Raw genomic sequence first — 16,288 nt, forward strand, 5'->3', positions numbered from 1 at the left:
TGTCGAGCCCTGTAAGAATTTTGTACGCTTCAATAAGATCACCTCTCATTCTTCTAAACCCTGGAGAACATAGACCCCGTCTCCTCAATCTGTCCTCATAGGACAGTCCCGCCATCCCAGGAATCAGTCTGGTGAAGTTTTGTGTCATCAGCAAACTTGGAAATATTACATTTGGTCCCCACATCCAAATCATTGATATAGATTGTGAATAGCTGGGGCCCAAGCACTGATCCTTGCAGTACCACACTAGTCACAGCCTCAATTGAGGATGAACCGTTTATTCCTATTCTCTGTCCAATAACCAGTTCTCAATCTATGCCAGTATATTACCCTCAATCCCATTTGTTCTAATTTTGCTTACTAACCTCCTATGTGAGACCTTATTGAAAGCCATCTGAAAATCCAGACACACCACATCCACTATTCCCCCTTATCTATTTATTTTTATTCATTCATGGGATGTGGTAATTGCTGGCTAAGCCAGCATTTATTGCCCATCCCTAATTGCCCTTGAGAAGGTGGTGGTGAGCTGCCTTCTTGAACCACTGCAGCGCATGTGGGGTAGGTACACCCACAGTGCTGCTCGGAAGGGAGTTTCATTCTTTACTGTCTTTGTAGTGGTTTGATACAACTAAGTGACTTGCTAGGCCATTTAAGAGTCAAGCACATTGCTGTGGGTCTGGAGTCACATGTAGGCCAGACCAGGTAAGGATGGCCGATTTCCTTCCCTAAAGAACATTAGAGAACCAGATGGGTTTTTACGACAATCAACAGACTAGCTTTCAATTCCAGATTTATTAATTGAATTCAAATTCTACCTTCTGCTGTGGTGGGATTCAAACCCCTGTGAGCAGAGCAATACCTTGGGTCTCTGGGTTACTAGTCCAGTGACAATACCACTACGCCACCGCCTCCCCATGGCTGATCTGTGACCTAACTCCATATACCTGTCTTTGCCCCCTATCCCTTAATACTAACAAAACTTTATCAATCTTAGATTTAAAATTATCAATTGATCATCAATTGCCATTTGTGGAAGAGAGTTCCAAATTTCTACCACCCTTTGTGTGTCGAAGTATTTCCTAATTTCACTCCTGAAATGTCTGGCTCTAATTTTTAGATGATGCCCCCTCGTCCTAGATTCTTCAACCAGAAGGAATAGTTTTTCTCTATCTACCCTATCTGTTCCCCTTAATACCTAGAAAACCTGTAGGGAACACACTTCTAGTTTATATAATCACTCCTCATAATTTAACCTTTGGAGTCCAAGTATCATTCTAGTAAATCTACACTGCACTCCCTCCAAGGCCAATATATCGTTCCCAAATGTGTGGTGCTCAGAACCGCTCACGGTACTGCTGGTGAGGTCAAACCAGTGGTATGATTGCCATGAGTTTCTTTGTGTTATCTTAAGCAACACTATGAGTACATGGATTCCAGTTCCTTGAAGATCTCTAGAGGGTTTAGTAACAGTTAAACTGGTATATACAATACAGAGCAAACTACATACAGAACCTTTGTTTAGGGTGTAACAGTGCAGAGTGAGTATGGCTTCCAATGTCATGACTACATCTTGGTTCTTAGCTCATTAGCATACTGAGTTCTTAAAGTGACATCACTCTTCAAGCGATCATACTACAATGATGGCATTTAAAGTTTAACTTACACTTATAAAGCACCTTTAAGATAGTAAGATGTCTCAAGCTGCATAGAAGGATCAAATACAATGATTGGGAGGATAGTTTGGGAATGGTGAAGAGAATGGTGAATGGGTTGATTTTGAGACATTTAAAAATGGGGAGCAGTGTGGCAAGGTGCAGGTTGTAGAGTCATCGAGTCATAACAGCATGGAAGGAGGCCAGAGGGAGAGGGAGTTCCAGAGAACTGGGGTGAGAGACCGCATCCAAGGCTCTCTCCTATTGGTGGAATGGAGAGCGGGAAGGATGTGCAGGAGGCTGGAGTCGGAAGAGCAGAAGGTGGAAACGCCATGGAGATATTTATAGACAAGGATGAGAATTCTGAAATCGGTGTTCTGAGGGGCGATGGAGAGGCGGTGGAGGGAAGTGGGCAAGGATGGGCAGACATGGGTGAGAAGGACATCGTGTAGGATCGGGTATGGAAGGGAGAGTTTTGGAAGAGTTGGTGTTTCCGTATGTTGCCTTTTGGGGAGGCCAATAAGGAAAGCGTTAGGGAGGTCATGCCCTGAGCATTGAGGAGGACATCAGAGGAGAGCAGGATGAAGATGGACAATACTACAGAGGTGGAAATAAGTGATTTCAGCAATGGACTAGTTGTGGGTGTTTGAAGTTTAGTTCAGGGTCAAACAGGACACTATGAATATGTACTGTCAGGTTCAGGCTGAGTGAGCAAGCGGAAGGGTGCTGGGAAAGGAAGCTAATGTGCTAACTTCGGGGGATGCTGGAAAGGGATGACTTTTGCCTCGTTGTGCTGGAGGAAGTTCTGGCTTGTCCATGACTTAGCCTTGGATGAGCTGCTAGGCTGTACAGCAAGACTCTCAGATGAAGGCAAAGAGGCCGAGCTTGGCATTGCCAGTATGCACATTGAAGTTAACCTGAAACTAATGGTGTCTCTCTAACAGCCAGGAAGTATGTGAAGTGTAACAGAAAGCAGAGGCTGATTGGAGCACAATTGAGGTGACAATGTGAGCCGTCCAGACATACATAATAGTTGCAAAATCTCCCTAAATCCCTGTGGGACTTGTGGGGGAAATTTTCTCCTGCCCTGTCTGACGTAGTTTCAATTTTAACTGCTTGTTAAAATAAAATTGTTTCACAGAAGGCAGTTGTAGTAAATACACCTGGAAAGTTCTCAAATTTTCCTATTCTGAGGGGACAGAGAAAAACGTTATCCTTTTGAGTTTCTGTTTCAAATGCAGGAAATGTCACCTTTTGCTTCTAACTTTCAAATGTTCTCCCTTCCTTTCCTCAAGGCACTGACTCTTGCAGCCTACTTTCCCGCGTCCGAGTGGCTGTTCTTCCCAGAGGCAGCGCATTGTGATAGGCTATTCGACGGTCTGAGGACATCCACACACACAAACACGTGCAGGCAAGATTTCAAGCAGGAGTCAATAGACAGTGATCAGAAAGAAAAAGGATTTGCATTTATGTGGCACCTTTCACGATCTCAATGTTCCAACATGCTTTACAGCCAATGAATTACTTTTGCGGTGTAATCACTGTTGTAATGTAGGAAGTGCAGCAGACAATTTGTGCACAGCAAGATCCCGTGAACAGCAGTGGTTCGTATCTTAGTGATGTTGGTCGAGGGATAAATATTGACCAGACCACCAGCGGGAAGATCCCCTGCTCTTCTTCAAAATAGTGCCGTGGGACCTTTTATGTCCACCTCAGAGGGCAGACAGGGCCTCGGTTTAACGTCTCACCAGAAGACGGCACCTCCAACATAGCAGCACTCCTTCAGGAGCGTGAATCATGCCTGACTTTTGTTTTGTACTCTCATCCCTCCTCCCCTTGCTCCAAGCCCAGATGCAGTGAGGCCAACTCTGACCCTTGGGCTACTGAAGTGAGAGAGAGAGAGAGAACCACAGTGGTGCAGTGGTTAGCACCGCAGCCTCACAGCTCCAGGGACCCGGGTTCAATTCTGGGTACTGCCTGTGTGGAGTTTGCAAGTTCTCCCTGTGTCTGCGTGGGTTTCCTCCGGGTGCTCCGGTTTCCTCCCACATGCCAAAGACTTGCTGGTTGATAGGTTAATTGGCCATTATAAATTGCCCCTAGTATAGGTAGGTGGTAGGGAAATATAGGGACAGGTGGGGATGTGGTAGGAATATGGAATTAGTGTAGGATTAGTATAAATGGGTGGTTGATGGTCGGCACAGACTCGGTGGGCCAAAGGGCCTGTTTCAGTGCTGTATCTGTAAACTAAACTAAACTAAAATTATCAATGGTCATGCTTTTAATTGCTATCCATGTGCGGAGGTCATGTCAGCTTAAGGTTGGACTCAGCTGTGATGCCACCTATAGTGGAATAGCCAACTGCCACTTGCTGTCTTGAGCTGACCTTTAAAGAGAAGCCTCTTGGCCAAGGTATGAGGACAGTTAGATCCGCTTCAGGAGAAGAAGGACGAAAATTAAGTGCAGCCTCCAAAAGGAATAGTCTATAGGTTTCTCTTTCAAGATGCTTGCAATTCAACATTCTGCACCAATTACAACTGTAACTGTTTATGATTAAAACTCACAGTTTAACCAGCGGATGAAAAATAGGGTGTGTGTTGTTGCCTTTGTTGACTGGCTTTCAAACACGTTGTAGTTGTGCGTCATTCAGGTTTGTGAAACTCTCGCACTGCAAGCTTCCTGTTAATGACAATTCTAGCTTGTGTGGTCTGACAAGCCCACGACATCATCCTACAACACAACCAAACACGAGAGCTCGAAGCTGCCTTCACTTCAACCATCACCAGCTACGGGCTGTAGTCAGAGTAACTACATATCAGAGAAAAAGAAAGATTAGAATACAAGACCAACACCATCTCTAGTTTCAGGGGTAAGTGTTCAAAAGATGGCAAATTCTTGTTTTATATTCAGCAGAAAGATGTACATTGATAACTTGTATAGTTTTTTTGCACCATACTTGCATGAGAATAAATTGGGACATTTTGCATTGTTGGTGCAGTTGTGGCAATGCCACACAGTTTTGGGATCAAGGCAATTTGGCAATAGTCCTTGGGGTTGGGTTAGGCTGCATTGGGCTGGGTTAGGATATGACGGGTTGGGTTAGATTGTGCTGGATTGGATTGTGTTAGGTTATGTTGAGTTGAATTGTGTTGGCTTGTATTAGATTGTATTAGGTTGGGTTGGGTTAGGTTATGTTGGCTTGGATTGCATTTGCTTGTATTAGTTTGTGTTAGATTGAGTTGGGCTGTGTTGGATTAGGTTGGTTGAGTTGGGCTGGGATACATTAGGTTAGATTGGTTTGGATGAGGGTGAGTTGAGTTGGGTTAGATTGAGTTAGTTTAGTTTGGGTTAGCTGGGGTTGGTTGGTTGCGTCAGGCTGGGTTTGATTATGTTAGGTTGAGTTGGATTGTGTCAGATTAGGTTGGGTTGACCAGGACACCAATAAAGTTGGAAGCAGAGCAAAGAGAAATACTGGCTGTCTAGCAATAATCTCTATCGTGAATCTTTTCTAGGAATATGAAAGAGGAGCTAAAAGAGACATACAGCACTGAAACAGGCCTTTTGGCCCAATGAGTCTGTGCTGACCAACAACCACCCATTTATACTCATCCTACATTAATGCCATATTCCCTACCTACCCTAGGGGCAATTTACAATGGCCAATTTACCTATCAACATGCAAGTCTTTGGCTGTGGGAGAAAACCGGAGCACCCAGTGGAAACCCACACAGTCACAGGGAGAACTTGCAAACTTCACACAGGCAGTACCCAGGTTGCTGGAGCTGTGAGGCTGCAGTGCTAACCACTGCACCACTGTGCCAACTCTGCAGATATAGGAGAAGGATTTAATCATGGATGGAATTGGGCTATGTAGACAGTTATGGTTTGTTGCGTGGGAGGGCAAAGAAGCATTTGGCACGAAACTAAGCTCCTTTCTGGGTAAATGCAGCAGCCATTTTACACATAGCAAGGTCCTACATGTAGTAAGTGGTGAATCTGCTTTTTAATTTTGGTGCCGTTGGTCAAGGGAGGACCTCAACAATGGGAGAACTCCCAAATAATCTGTGGGATGTTTTGCATCATGAAAGCAGGCTGACAGATTCACTTATTCAGTACTGCATTGGAGTGTCATTCCACACATTGACATAGATGTGAGCAGCTACAACTAGAGGACTGGAGCGCAAAATTCCTGCAGAGTAGTAGGGGTGGGGAACATACTCCTAGACAAAACAACCAATGCGTTGATTTAAAAAAGAGCCGGATGAATATCTGGTTCGGAAGGGGATTGAGAGTTAGTAATGTCATTCGATATGGAGATGTCAGAGATGTGGGGGACGTGATGATTCCTGTGGTTAGACTCATGGAAATGTGACACCAAGGAGGACAACCTTCATCTTCCTTTCTGTCTCACAGGCTTACCGACCTGATACATACTTCAGGCACTTTCCATCAATGCTGGTTAATCTTGCATGTTTTGTGGTTGTTTGATGCCGAATCATGCCATTGCTTTAGGGGGTTTAGCGTTTGACAGAATGTTTTAGCTTTGACGTTGGCCATTCAGACATTTACTCCCTGGCCCTATTCACTGTTCCTTGGTACTTTTATGCTGTGATTTATTTTAACCTATTTTTCATTGTCTTCTTCAAGATCCTTTGCTGCCTGGTGTCCAAATTCAAGGTTGTTCTACATCTCACTATAAGTACCATGAACCAATCATCAATTGCGGAAGTCGATTGCAACCAGACGTGCGGGATTGATTTTAAACAGAGTAGCATTGAGTTGACAGTAATGTACAGTGTAATCTTCATTGTGAGCTTTACCATGAACTGTCTGACCCTGTGGCCAATTATCTTGCAAGTCAAGCAGAAGAACATCCTTGGAATTTACCTTTTGAGCCTGTCCATATCTGATATTTTATATGTTTTGACCATTCCTCTCTGGATCCTGTATTACTACAATGGCCACCAGTGGAAGCTCAGCCGGACCGCCTGCTACCTCTCGGGCTTTTTGTTCTACTCCAATGTCTATATCAGCATCTTCCTGCTCTGTTGCATTTCAGTTGACCGCTACTTAGCGGTTGTCTACCCTATCGAGTCTCAGGGGTTCCGACAACGGAGTAAAGCCGTGCAGGTCAGCCTGTTCATATTCCTGGCAATCTTTGCATTCCACCTTCCTGTTTTCCTTCTGTCAACCGACCAAGATGGAGCCCACAATGAGAACCAAACTTGCTTTGAGCACCTACCCCTCATCAAGCCGTTGGCCATCGCTAACTACTTCCGATTTGTCGCTGGCTTTTTGATGCCTCTCCTGGTTTTGATTTTGTCCTACCAGAGGATTTTCAAAGGAGTCAGGAAGAGCTTAACTCTGGGAATGGAACAAAAGGTAAAAGTTAAACTTCTTTCCATATCAGTCATCATCATATTCTTCATTTGCTTTGCCCCCTATCACATCATCCTCTTGCTCAGGACAATAAATTTCTCCCTGACCGACTGTAGCTGTGACTTTGAAAAGAAAGTGTACTTTTACTTCAACATCTCCTTGGCTCTGTCCAGCCTCAACAGTGCAGTGGACCCAATCCTCTACGTGTTAGTCAGCAACAGTGTTAAAAAGGACCTGAAGAAATCTTTTACCTCCTGTGGTTGTGTTGGGCTCCCAAAGAAGAGAGCAAACGGATCTCCTGTTTCACTTACCAAGACCACAACTTTATTAACCCGAATGTGACTGAAGGCAAAATAACAAGGAAGGAGGGAGTTGAAATGGGCTGGAGCTTGGGTTCACCGTAGCCTCTTCTCGATTGACCAATAAAACTTAAGTTAGTTCCCGTACCTGTTCTCCAACTCCCAAACCGGACCAGAGGCAAGATGTGGACAGGGCAGGAAGTGGAATCATGGCTCTCATTGCTATAACCAATAATAACAACTTGAATAACTAAACTCTCCTTGCTTAGAGAGACAGATGTGCAGTGGGGAAAAATAGACTCATGTTTTATTTTAAACCCTGATTTTGAGTGTCCAGTTTATACATTTCTGGATGGACCACTTTAAAACTGGACTGTCCAGCCAATGGATGACCAAGCAGTGGACTGGAGGTATGCTTAAAGTGGAGTGTCATGTTTCCTGTCCTTTCTGGTCTCAACAAGAAGTGATGTATGTCTGCGCATCAGACCAGTGCTCCCTGCTTCCCCACACTTCATATTGTACAGAGCACTCCATTATCACAGGACGTGTAATCCAAGCCCAGGGCTGGACTCATGGACCCAGTGAGTGAGTCCATGGCGTCAAACTTTCTTCCTCAAGTTAAAAGTTCGACCATTAGCAGTTTAGCTAAAGAGACACTTGGGTTTTTTTCATATATAATGAGATATCCTCGAGTATGCATTTGTAATGAAACTAATATTTGCATATGTCATGAGATACCAATGATCTGCTCTCAATTTGCATATGTAATGAGATGCCTACGAATTGCATATGTAATGAGGTGTCCTGATGATCTGAATATTGTCACGCTCACGCAAGGAGAAATTATGAACTTATTATTAAAACAAACCCAAAAAGACTTGCGGCATGCCAAATTGGCCAGATTCAAACTGACCAATCAGGAGAAAGGATTGTGACCGGCGACAGCAGTGCACAAGTGAAGTGACAGTGTAATCTTGAACATGGGAGTGGAATCAGTGTTGATTTTAATACAGTTATTATTTCAAAAGTAAAAACTCTATCTAATCCAGTGATGAGGAAGGACCCTGCCTCAGATCACCATCTTTATACTACATGTAGGCAGAGATTGGAGTTGTCCTTGAACTCTCTAACAGAGAAATTGAGCCAGGCTTTAGCCATTGAATAGTGACTGAGATAAAACAAGAGAAGTCTGCAAAACACATCCATCATCCTAAATCTTCTGAGTTTTTTTTCTTCAGACAGAAGGAAAACCAGTCCTTCACCGTTTCAAGTCTTCACCCCGACGAAAAAACAAGTTTCAGAGCGAACTCTTTTTAAATCCATCGGACCTAAACTCATGTTATCTTTTAATCTCTAACTTTTCTTGTGTATGTGTGTACCTGCACGCATGTGAGAGTGGGTGAAGTTGCGTATATTTTCAGTTGTTGTATAATAAACATTTATCTTTTTTTTAAACTTATGAGAAAACTTCATTTGGAGAGCCTGTACAGACACAATGGGCCGAATGGCCTCCTTCTGTGCTGTAATAATTCTGTGATTAAAACTATCAGAGGTCAAAACACTGCTTAAAAACACGCTGTCGTTAGTTAGTTGAAAAGTGAAAAAAGGTAAAACCAACCCTATCATTTCCCATCTGTCTGTAACAACATGTAATTAGATATGCAAAATGTACGTCATTCAGATTGTAATTATGATATATTTTCCATTAAAAAAGACAGTTTCATTCACACATTGTTGCTGTGTTATAGAGATTATGATGTGATTACATTGGCTCATTTTATTTTGCTTTCTTATTTATCGCCTCTCTGAACCCTGCCATTCAGGCTGATGTTAGGAAACGCACAAAGGGTAATGTAAATCTGGAACTCCCTCTCTCAAAAAAGATGCTGGGGCAGGGGGTCATTTAAAAATTTCAAACCTGAGATCAATAGATTTCAGTGGGGTATGTTTACTCAGGGTTACAGAACCAAGGTGAATAGGTGGAGTTAAGATATGAATTGGCCATAATTGAATGGTGGAACAGACTCAAGGGGCAGAATGGCCTCCTCCTGTACCTATAATGCTGTCACTCTGCTGTGTAGTATTGGCCTAGAGTTGGGAAGGGCAGATCCCCAGTTAGCACCTGTCTTTGAATTTCTTGCTCTCTCTTTCTTCACCAACTTCAAAGACAGTGACTTGGCTGGGGTTTGTTTCCATGGGAGGGCGGCTACCTGCCAAAGTCAATATGCTTCCTCTGTTGAGCCCAACCCAGTTCTGAACCCACATCCGGATAGTGAGCTGGAGTGGGACCCCAGGATTGCTGAGTTGGAACACGTCACTCAAACTCCCCTGGAATTAGTTCACACACTATAGCCCAGGGATTGGACCAGGAGACTCCCTGGTCTAGTCTCGCTCTACCACACTGCATGGAGCATGAACTCACTGAGCCATTAGGAGAAACCCAATTGATACCAATCGAGAGCTAATCCTTGGGATTTTATGCAAAGTGGTTGAGGTGGTTCTGGGGGCAGTTTCAATTTTTCTGCATTCTTGACATTTTAAAATCCAACAATGGGATAGAATTCATTGCAGCTTCTTGCTAATAATTTCAGGAGATGGAGTACTGGTCTGGCGCTCCAACACGCTTTCTCCTCAAAGAGGGGGGTCTCCAGTTTGTGCTCACAACTCTCTGAATGTTGCAGAATTTCAGCTGTACCATTGGGAGATGGAAACTGAGAAAACCTACAAATCAACCATTCTGGTTGTGACACCGTCTTTCTCTCTCTCTCACTCTCACTCTCTGTCTCTCGCCCTGTCTGTCTCTGTCTTTGCTCTGTGTGTCTCTGTCACAGAGTCTATGCCCTTCCCTCTCTCTCTTTCTTTCTCTTTTTCTCTGTCACTGTGTGTCTCTCTGTCTCTCTTTCTTTCTCTGTCACTGTGTCTGTGTGCCTCTGTCTCACTCTCTCCGTATCACTGTCTCTATCTCTCTCTGTCTCTCACTTCCTCTCTCTGCCATTGTGTGTCTGTTCCTCTCTCTCTGTCTCCCATTTCTCTGTCCCTCTCACATCCTCTCTCTGTCTCTCAGTCTCCGTCTCTCTCTTTCTCTCTTTGTCTCTGTCTCCCTCTCTCTGCCTTTCTCGTTTTCTTCTCTGTCACTGTTTGTGTCTCTCTCTTACTTACAGTTACTTCCCTTTCTGTAACTGAGTCTGTTTCTGGGTCACTGGTCCAACTGTCTCCCGGGACAATGGGGGACACTTAAGATGAGCTGGTTTTGTCAACCTTTATGTCTTTCCAGTTCTCCCTGAATTCCTTTTGAACCCTGTTCCGTGACTGATTGCGAGACCTGCGAGACCATATGCTGTGAGTAACCTTCTTTCAGTGCTGACTCTCTCATGTTAATTGTATATTAATTGGGTGTTTAATTGTATTCAGGTGGTGGGGATTACCTGGGGATTCACCTCTGCTCATATCTATCAGGGAAGACTGAAATTGTTTTATTGGATTTGGAAGTGTATGTGTGTCTCTGCAACCAAAAGCTTTTTAATGTGTAAAGACTGGTCTCCAGTTCTATTCTTTACTGCCTGACTACCTAATGTGTAACATCTCAATCAAAGCATGTAGCCCTCTCCCATCTCAGTCACAGCTTTCTCTATCTCCTCCATTTGTGGCCTGTTTGTCTATTTGTGTACATCTCTCCCCTACTCATGTTTCTGTATCCGACTCTCTTTCACTTCATGTATGTCTCGTTGCTGTGTGCAAGTCTCTCAGATGCTCTCACCTTAACTCTGTCTCCACCTTTATTTCTCTCTGCCTCACTCTTTATTGTTGTCTCTCTCTCTCTTTCTCTCACCCCTTTCACACACACACAGCTATACCCCGTGTCACAGATCGAGATAATCAAGTCAATTGGCAAATAAAAGAGAGTAAAAAGATTGTGAACGTCAAGCTAGTTCTTGTTTAAAAAGCTAACACAGAGGAAGAATCAGACAGTTTGAGGGAAGGAGACAGTTGCCACCAACTAAACCACCTGGGGAAATATGCAGGTCTGCAGCTAACCACATGAGAGTGTGACAAACAACCCCAATGTTTCGAGACAGGAAACATTATCAAGGAACATGTACCCGAGACATAGGAAGGTCACGAGGTTGCTACTGGTTACTGGTTATGCACACAGGAATTCCAGATGTTTGGAAACCTGGAACTAAGGTAAGATGCAGCTGTCAAGGAAGAAAGAACTTGCATTTATATAGCGACTTGCACGAACTTAGGATGTCCCAAAGTGCTTCATAGCCAAAAAAGCACTCTTGAAGTGTAGTCGCTATTGTTTTGAAGACAAATGAGGCAGCCAGTATGTGCACAATAAGCTCCCACAAACGTGAGATTAGTGACCAGATAATCTGCTTTTGATGGTGTTTGAGGGATGAGTGTTGACTAGGACACTGAGAAGAACTCGACAGTCTTCTTCGAAAAAATGCCGTAAGGATTTTTTTAAGTTCACCTAATTACACAGACAGGGTCTTAGTTTAACATCGCAGCGAAAGACGGCAACTCTGACAATGCAGCACTTCCCTCATTCTGGATCCAAGGTTATCGTCTGGGCAAAGCTCCCATTTAACCTCCCCATAATCTATCTTCTTCTACCAAATAAGAAATATGAGCAAGAGTAGGCCAGTTGGCCCCTCAAGCCTGCTAAGATCACGGCTGATCTTCTACCTCGGCTATACCTTCCCCGCACTATCCTTTGATTTCCTCAGGATCCGAAAATCTATTGCTGTCTGTCTTGAATATGCTCAAAGACTGAGCATCCACAACCCTCTGGGGTAGAGAATTCCAAAGATTCAGGACTCTCTGAGTGAAGAAATTTCTCCTCATCTCAGCCCGAAATGACCGAACCCTCATCCTGAGACTGTGCCCCTGTGTTCTAGATTCCCCAGCCGAGGGGGACAACCTCTCAGCATCTGCCCTGTCAAGCCCCTTCAGAATTTTATATGCTTCAACGAGACCACCTCTCATTCTTCTAAACTTTAGGGAGTACAGGCTTTGTCAACTCAATCTCTCCTCATAGGACAGTCCTCATCCCAGCAATCAGTCTAGTGAACCTTCATCACAGTCCCTCTAAGGCAGAATATCCTTCTTTAGATAAGGAGATCAAAACTGTGCACAATATTCCAGGTGTGGTCTCACCAAAGCTCTATACAATTGCAGTAAGACTTCTTTACTCTCATACTTCAATTTCTTTGTAATAAAGGCTAAAATACCATTTACTTTCCTAATTGTTTGCTCTACCTGCTTGTTAACTTTCTATTATTTGTGACTAAGGATACACAGGTCCCTCTAAATCCCATTTTCTCTTATCTCTCCCCTGTCCCCCCCGACAGCACTATCACATACACTTGCCCATGAATTTTATTTCGCCCTATCGTTTCTTAAATTACACCAAATGCTTTCATGATCACTGCTTGACAAAGGCTCCATGTCATTAGCAAGGACTAGTTGTTTTCCCTGCCTGTTGGAGTAGCCTGTAAAGCCTTTGCCTCTTGGGGCCTTGCCTGCTGAGACCCCTCAGGATTGAACACAACTGGTTCACTAATGTCCTTTAGGGAAAGAAACCTGCCCTCCTTACCCAGGTCTGGGCCTACATGTGACTCCAGACCCACTGCTATGCCGTCATCATCTTATGTCGTGGTTGTCTCTTAATTGCCCCCTGAAGTGGGCCGAGCAAGCCACTCAGTACAGTTAGAATCACCCCATGGACTGCAGCGGTTCAAGAAGGCAGCTCACCACCACCTTCCCAAGGGCAGTTAGGGTGGGCAATGAATGCTGGCTTTGCCAGCAACTCCCACATCCCGGGAATGAATAATAAAATGAACTTCACGGGGGGGGGGGGGGGTGGTGTTGACATAGAATGATGTAATCAGCAAATGTGGAGACAGCACCACCCAGTGTTCAATCAGTACATAATCTGTGGAGCATAAAGGATGATAAAACTTCAAATGCGAGGAATCTGACGTCATATAAGATTGATCCAGCACAGAAGGAGGCCATTCGGCCCATCTAGTCTATACCTTCTCTTTGAGAGCTATCCAATTAGTCCCACTCCCACACTTTTCCCCCATAGCCCTGCAAATTTTTCCTCTTCAGGCATTTATTCAATTCCCCTTTTGAAAGTTGCTATTGAATCTGCTTCCACCGCCCTTTCAGGCAGCGAATTTCAGATCACCAACAACTCACTGCGTTAAAAAATTTCCCTCATCTCCCCCCTCTGGTTCTTTTGCCAATTATCTTAATGCTGTGTCCTCTGGTCATTGACTTTCCTGCCGCTGAAATCGTGTGGTAGTGAGCCGCCTTCTTGAACCGCTGCAGTCCGTGTGGTGTCGGTGCTGTTAGAGAGGGGGAGTTCCAGGATTTTGACCCAGTGACAGTGATGGAACTGTGACATATTTCCTATTCAGGACGGTGCGTGATTTGGAGGGGAACTTGCAGGTGGTGGTGTTTCCCATGCATCCAAATTTAAGAAAGGATATAGCTGTGTTGGAGGCAGTACAGCGAAGGTTCACTGGATTGGTCCCTGGGGTGAGGGGGTTGTCCTATGATGATAGGATAGTAAATTGGGCCTATATTCTCTGTTTAGAAGAATGAGAGGTGATCTCACTGAAGGGGCTGGATAGGGTAGACACTGAGAGATTGTTTCTGCTGGTCAAGGAATCTAAAACACGGGGTCACAGTCTCAGGATAAGGGGCCGATCATTCAGGACTGAGATGAGGAGAAATTACTTCACTCAAAAAAGTTGTGAATCTTTGGAATTCTCTACCCCAGATGGTTGTGGATGCTCCATCGCTGAAGATATTTAAGGCTGGGATAGACAGATTTTTGGTCTCTCAGGGATATGGGGAGCGGGCAGGAAAGTGGAGTTGAAGCCTAAGATCGGCCATGATCGTATTGGATGGCGCAGCAGGCTCGATGGGTCTACTCCTGCTCCTATTTCTTGTGTCTGTTGCCCTTGTTCTGCTAGGTGGTGAAGGTTGCAGGCTTGGAAGGTGCTGTTGAAGGAGCCTTGGTGAGTTGTTGCAGTGCACCTTGTAGTTATTTTTATTCGCTCATGGGATGTGGGTGTCGCTGGCAAGGCCAGCATTTGTTGCCCATCCCAAACTGCCCTTGACAACTGAGCAGCTTGCTCGGCCATTTCAGAGGGCAGTTGAGAGCCAACCACATTGCTGTGGGTCTGGAGTCACATGTAGGCCAGACCAGGTAAGGACGGCAGATTTCCTTCCCTAAAGGACATGAGAGAACCACATGGGTTTCTATGGAAATCAATGACAGTGTTAGGGCACCATTACTGAGACTTTCAATGCCAGATTTTTCATTAATCAATTGAATTTAAATCCCACCAGCTGCCGGGGTGGGATTTGAACCCGTGTCCCTGGGGCATTAGCCTGGGTCTCTGGATTACCAGATTAGTGACATTACCATTATGCCACCGTTGTCCAGATGGTATGCTTTGCTGCCGCGGCGCACTGGAGACGGAGGGAGTGAATATTTAAAGTGGTGGATGGGGTGCCAATCAAGCGGGCTGCGTTGTCCTGAAGGGTGTCGAGCTCCTTGAGTGTTGTTGGAGCTGCATCTATTGAGCCATGATGCCTCGTACTTTCTGTCTCCTTCTTTCTCCTTTGTTTTGCCCTGTCTTATGACCTGCCCCAGTTCAGACGAAGGGTCTTCTCTCTTGATAAGATGCCGATGGACTTGCTATTAACTCCCAGCATTTTCTGTTCTTTTTTTTCAATTATGTAGCAGGCATTTGCCACACGAGGGTGCTCTCCACACACTATCTCCGGGGCAGATGTCATCGCAAAATAAAAAAGCCACAAATGTATTAAAAATAATCTTTCTTGGCAAAGAAGGATAGTAACTTTGATGGAAGTCATGTGGTCACTTGCTGTTGCATCGTTCTTTACTGGCATTTGGTGATTGCTTACGTAGATGCAAAAAAGAGTCATCAAGGTTTCTTCTGAGAAAGAACAGCTACATTTATATAGTGCCTTTCACAGTCTTGGCACGTCCCAAAGCGCTTTACAGCCAATGAAATACTTCTCCGAAGGGGAGTCACTGTTGTGATGGAGGAAAAATGGCAGCCAATTTGCACACAGCAAGCTATTACAAACAGTAATGTGATAATGACCAGATAATCTGTTATCTGTGCTGAGGAGAAAATATTGGCCAGGTCACTAAGGTGAACTCCCCTGCTCTTCTTCAGAATAAGGTTATGGGATCATTTGTGTCCACTTCAGTACTGGCACTGGGAGAGTCGGCCTGGCTTTGTACTCAAGTCTCTGGAGTGAGATTATGAACTAACAACTTCTGTGAGTCAGAGGCAAGAGTGTCACCAAATGATCCACGACTGACACTAATGTTATTTATTGCGTGAGGCACTTTTGTGATATTTTAATTATGTGCTAAAGTGCTGGCGGAGTTCCAAATCTCCCCTTTCCTGTCTCTGTGAGTGGGAGCAGTGCACTCAATCGTTTACCGTTTGTTTCCACTTCTCTCGTTGATTCCCCACAGTTTGAGTTCTCACTTTTAAAATTCTCATCCTTGTTTTCATGGCCTCACCCTCCCTCCCTTCTCTATCTCTGTAATCTCCTCCAGCCTTACAACCCTCTGAGGTCTCTGCGCTCCTTCAATTCTGACCTGTCGAGCATCCCTGATTTTAACCACTCTGCCACTGGTGCCCAAGTCTTCAGAAACTGAGAGCTCTGGAATTTGCTCTTGAAACCTCTCCGCCTCTCGAATTTGTTGACCAAGCTGTTGGTGATCTACCCTAGTATCTCCTTATGTGGCTCAGTGTCATATTTTGTTTTATAGTGCTCCTGCGAAGCACCTCGAGGCATTTATTACATTAAAGGCGCTAGATGAATACAAGTTGTTTTTGTTGTCCTCACTGATGTTTCAAGTGAGCAGCTGAGCAACCGAGAGCGGGAAGA

The 16,288-nt window shown here is 44.5% G+C and overlaps 1 protein-coding gene across 1 annotated transcript; it reads left to right on the forward strand.

Moving 5' to 3' along the window:
• Window positions 1-4,335: 4,335 nt before the first annotated feature.
• Window positions 4,336-9,061, forward strand: LOC137353048 (probable G-protein coupled receptor 132). The gene is made up of 2 exons (XM_068018985.1): window positions 4,336-4,521; window positions 6,300-9,061. The coding sequence occupies exon 2, from the start codon at window positions 6,357-6,359 to the stop codon at window positions 7,371-7,373; it is 1,017 nt and encodes a 338-aa protein (XP_067875086.1). The 5' UTR covers window positions 4,336-4,521; window positions 6,300-6,356; the 3' UTR covers window positions 7,374-9,061.
• The last annotated feature ends 7,227 nt before the right edge of the window (window positions 9,062-16,288 follow it).

The sequence above is a fragment of the Heterodontus francisci genome, chromosome 40 (assembly GCF_036365525.1).
Source record: "Heterodontus francisci isolate sHetFra1 chromosome 40, sHetFra1.hap1, whole genome shotgun sequence".
In the NCBI taxonomy this organism is placed as follows: domain Eukaryota; kingdom Metazoa; phylum Chordata; class Chondrichthyes; order Heterodontiformes; family Heterodontidae; genus Heterodontus; species Heterodontus francisci.

Coding starts and splice junctions, on each gene's coding strand:
- LOC137353048 (XM_068018985.1), top strand. CDS start 6,357: ATGAACCAATCATCAATTGCGGAAGTCGATTGCAACCAGACGTGCGGG.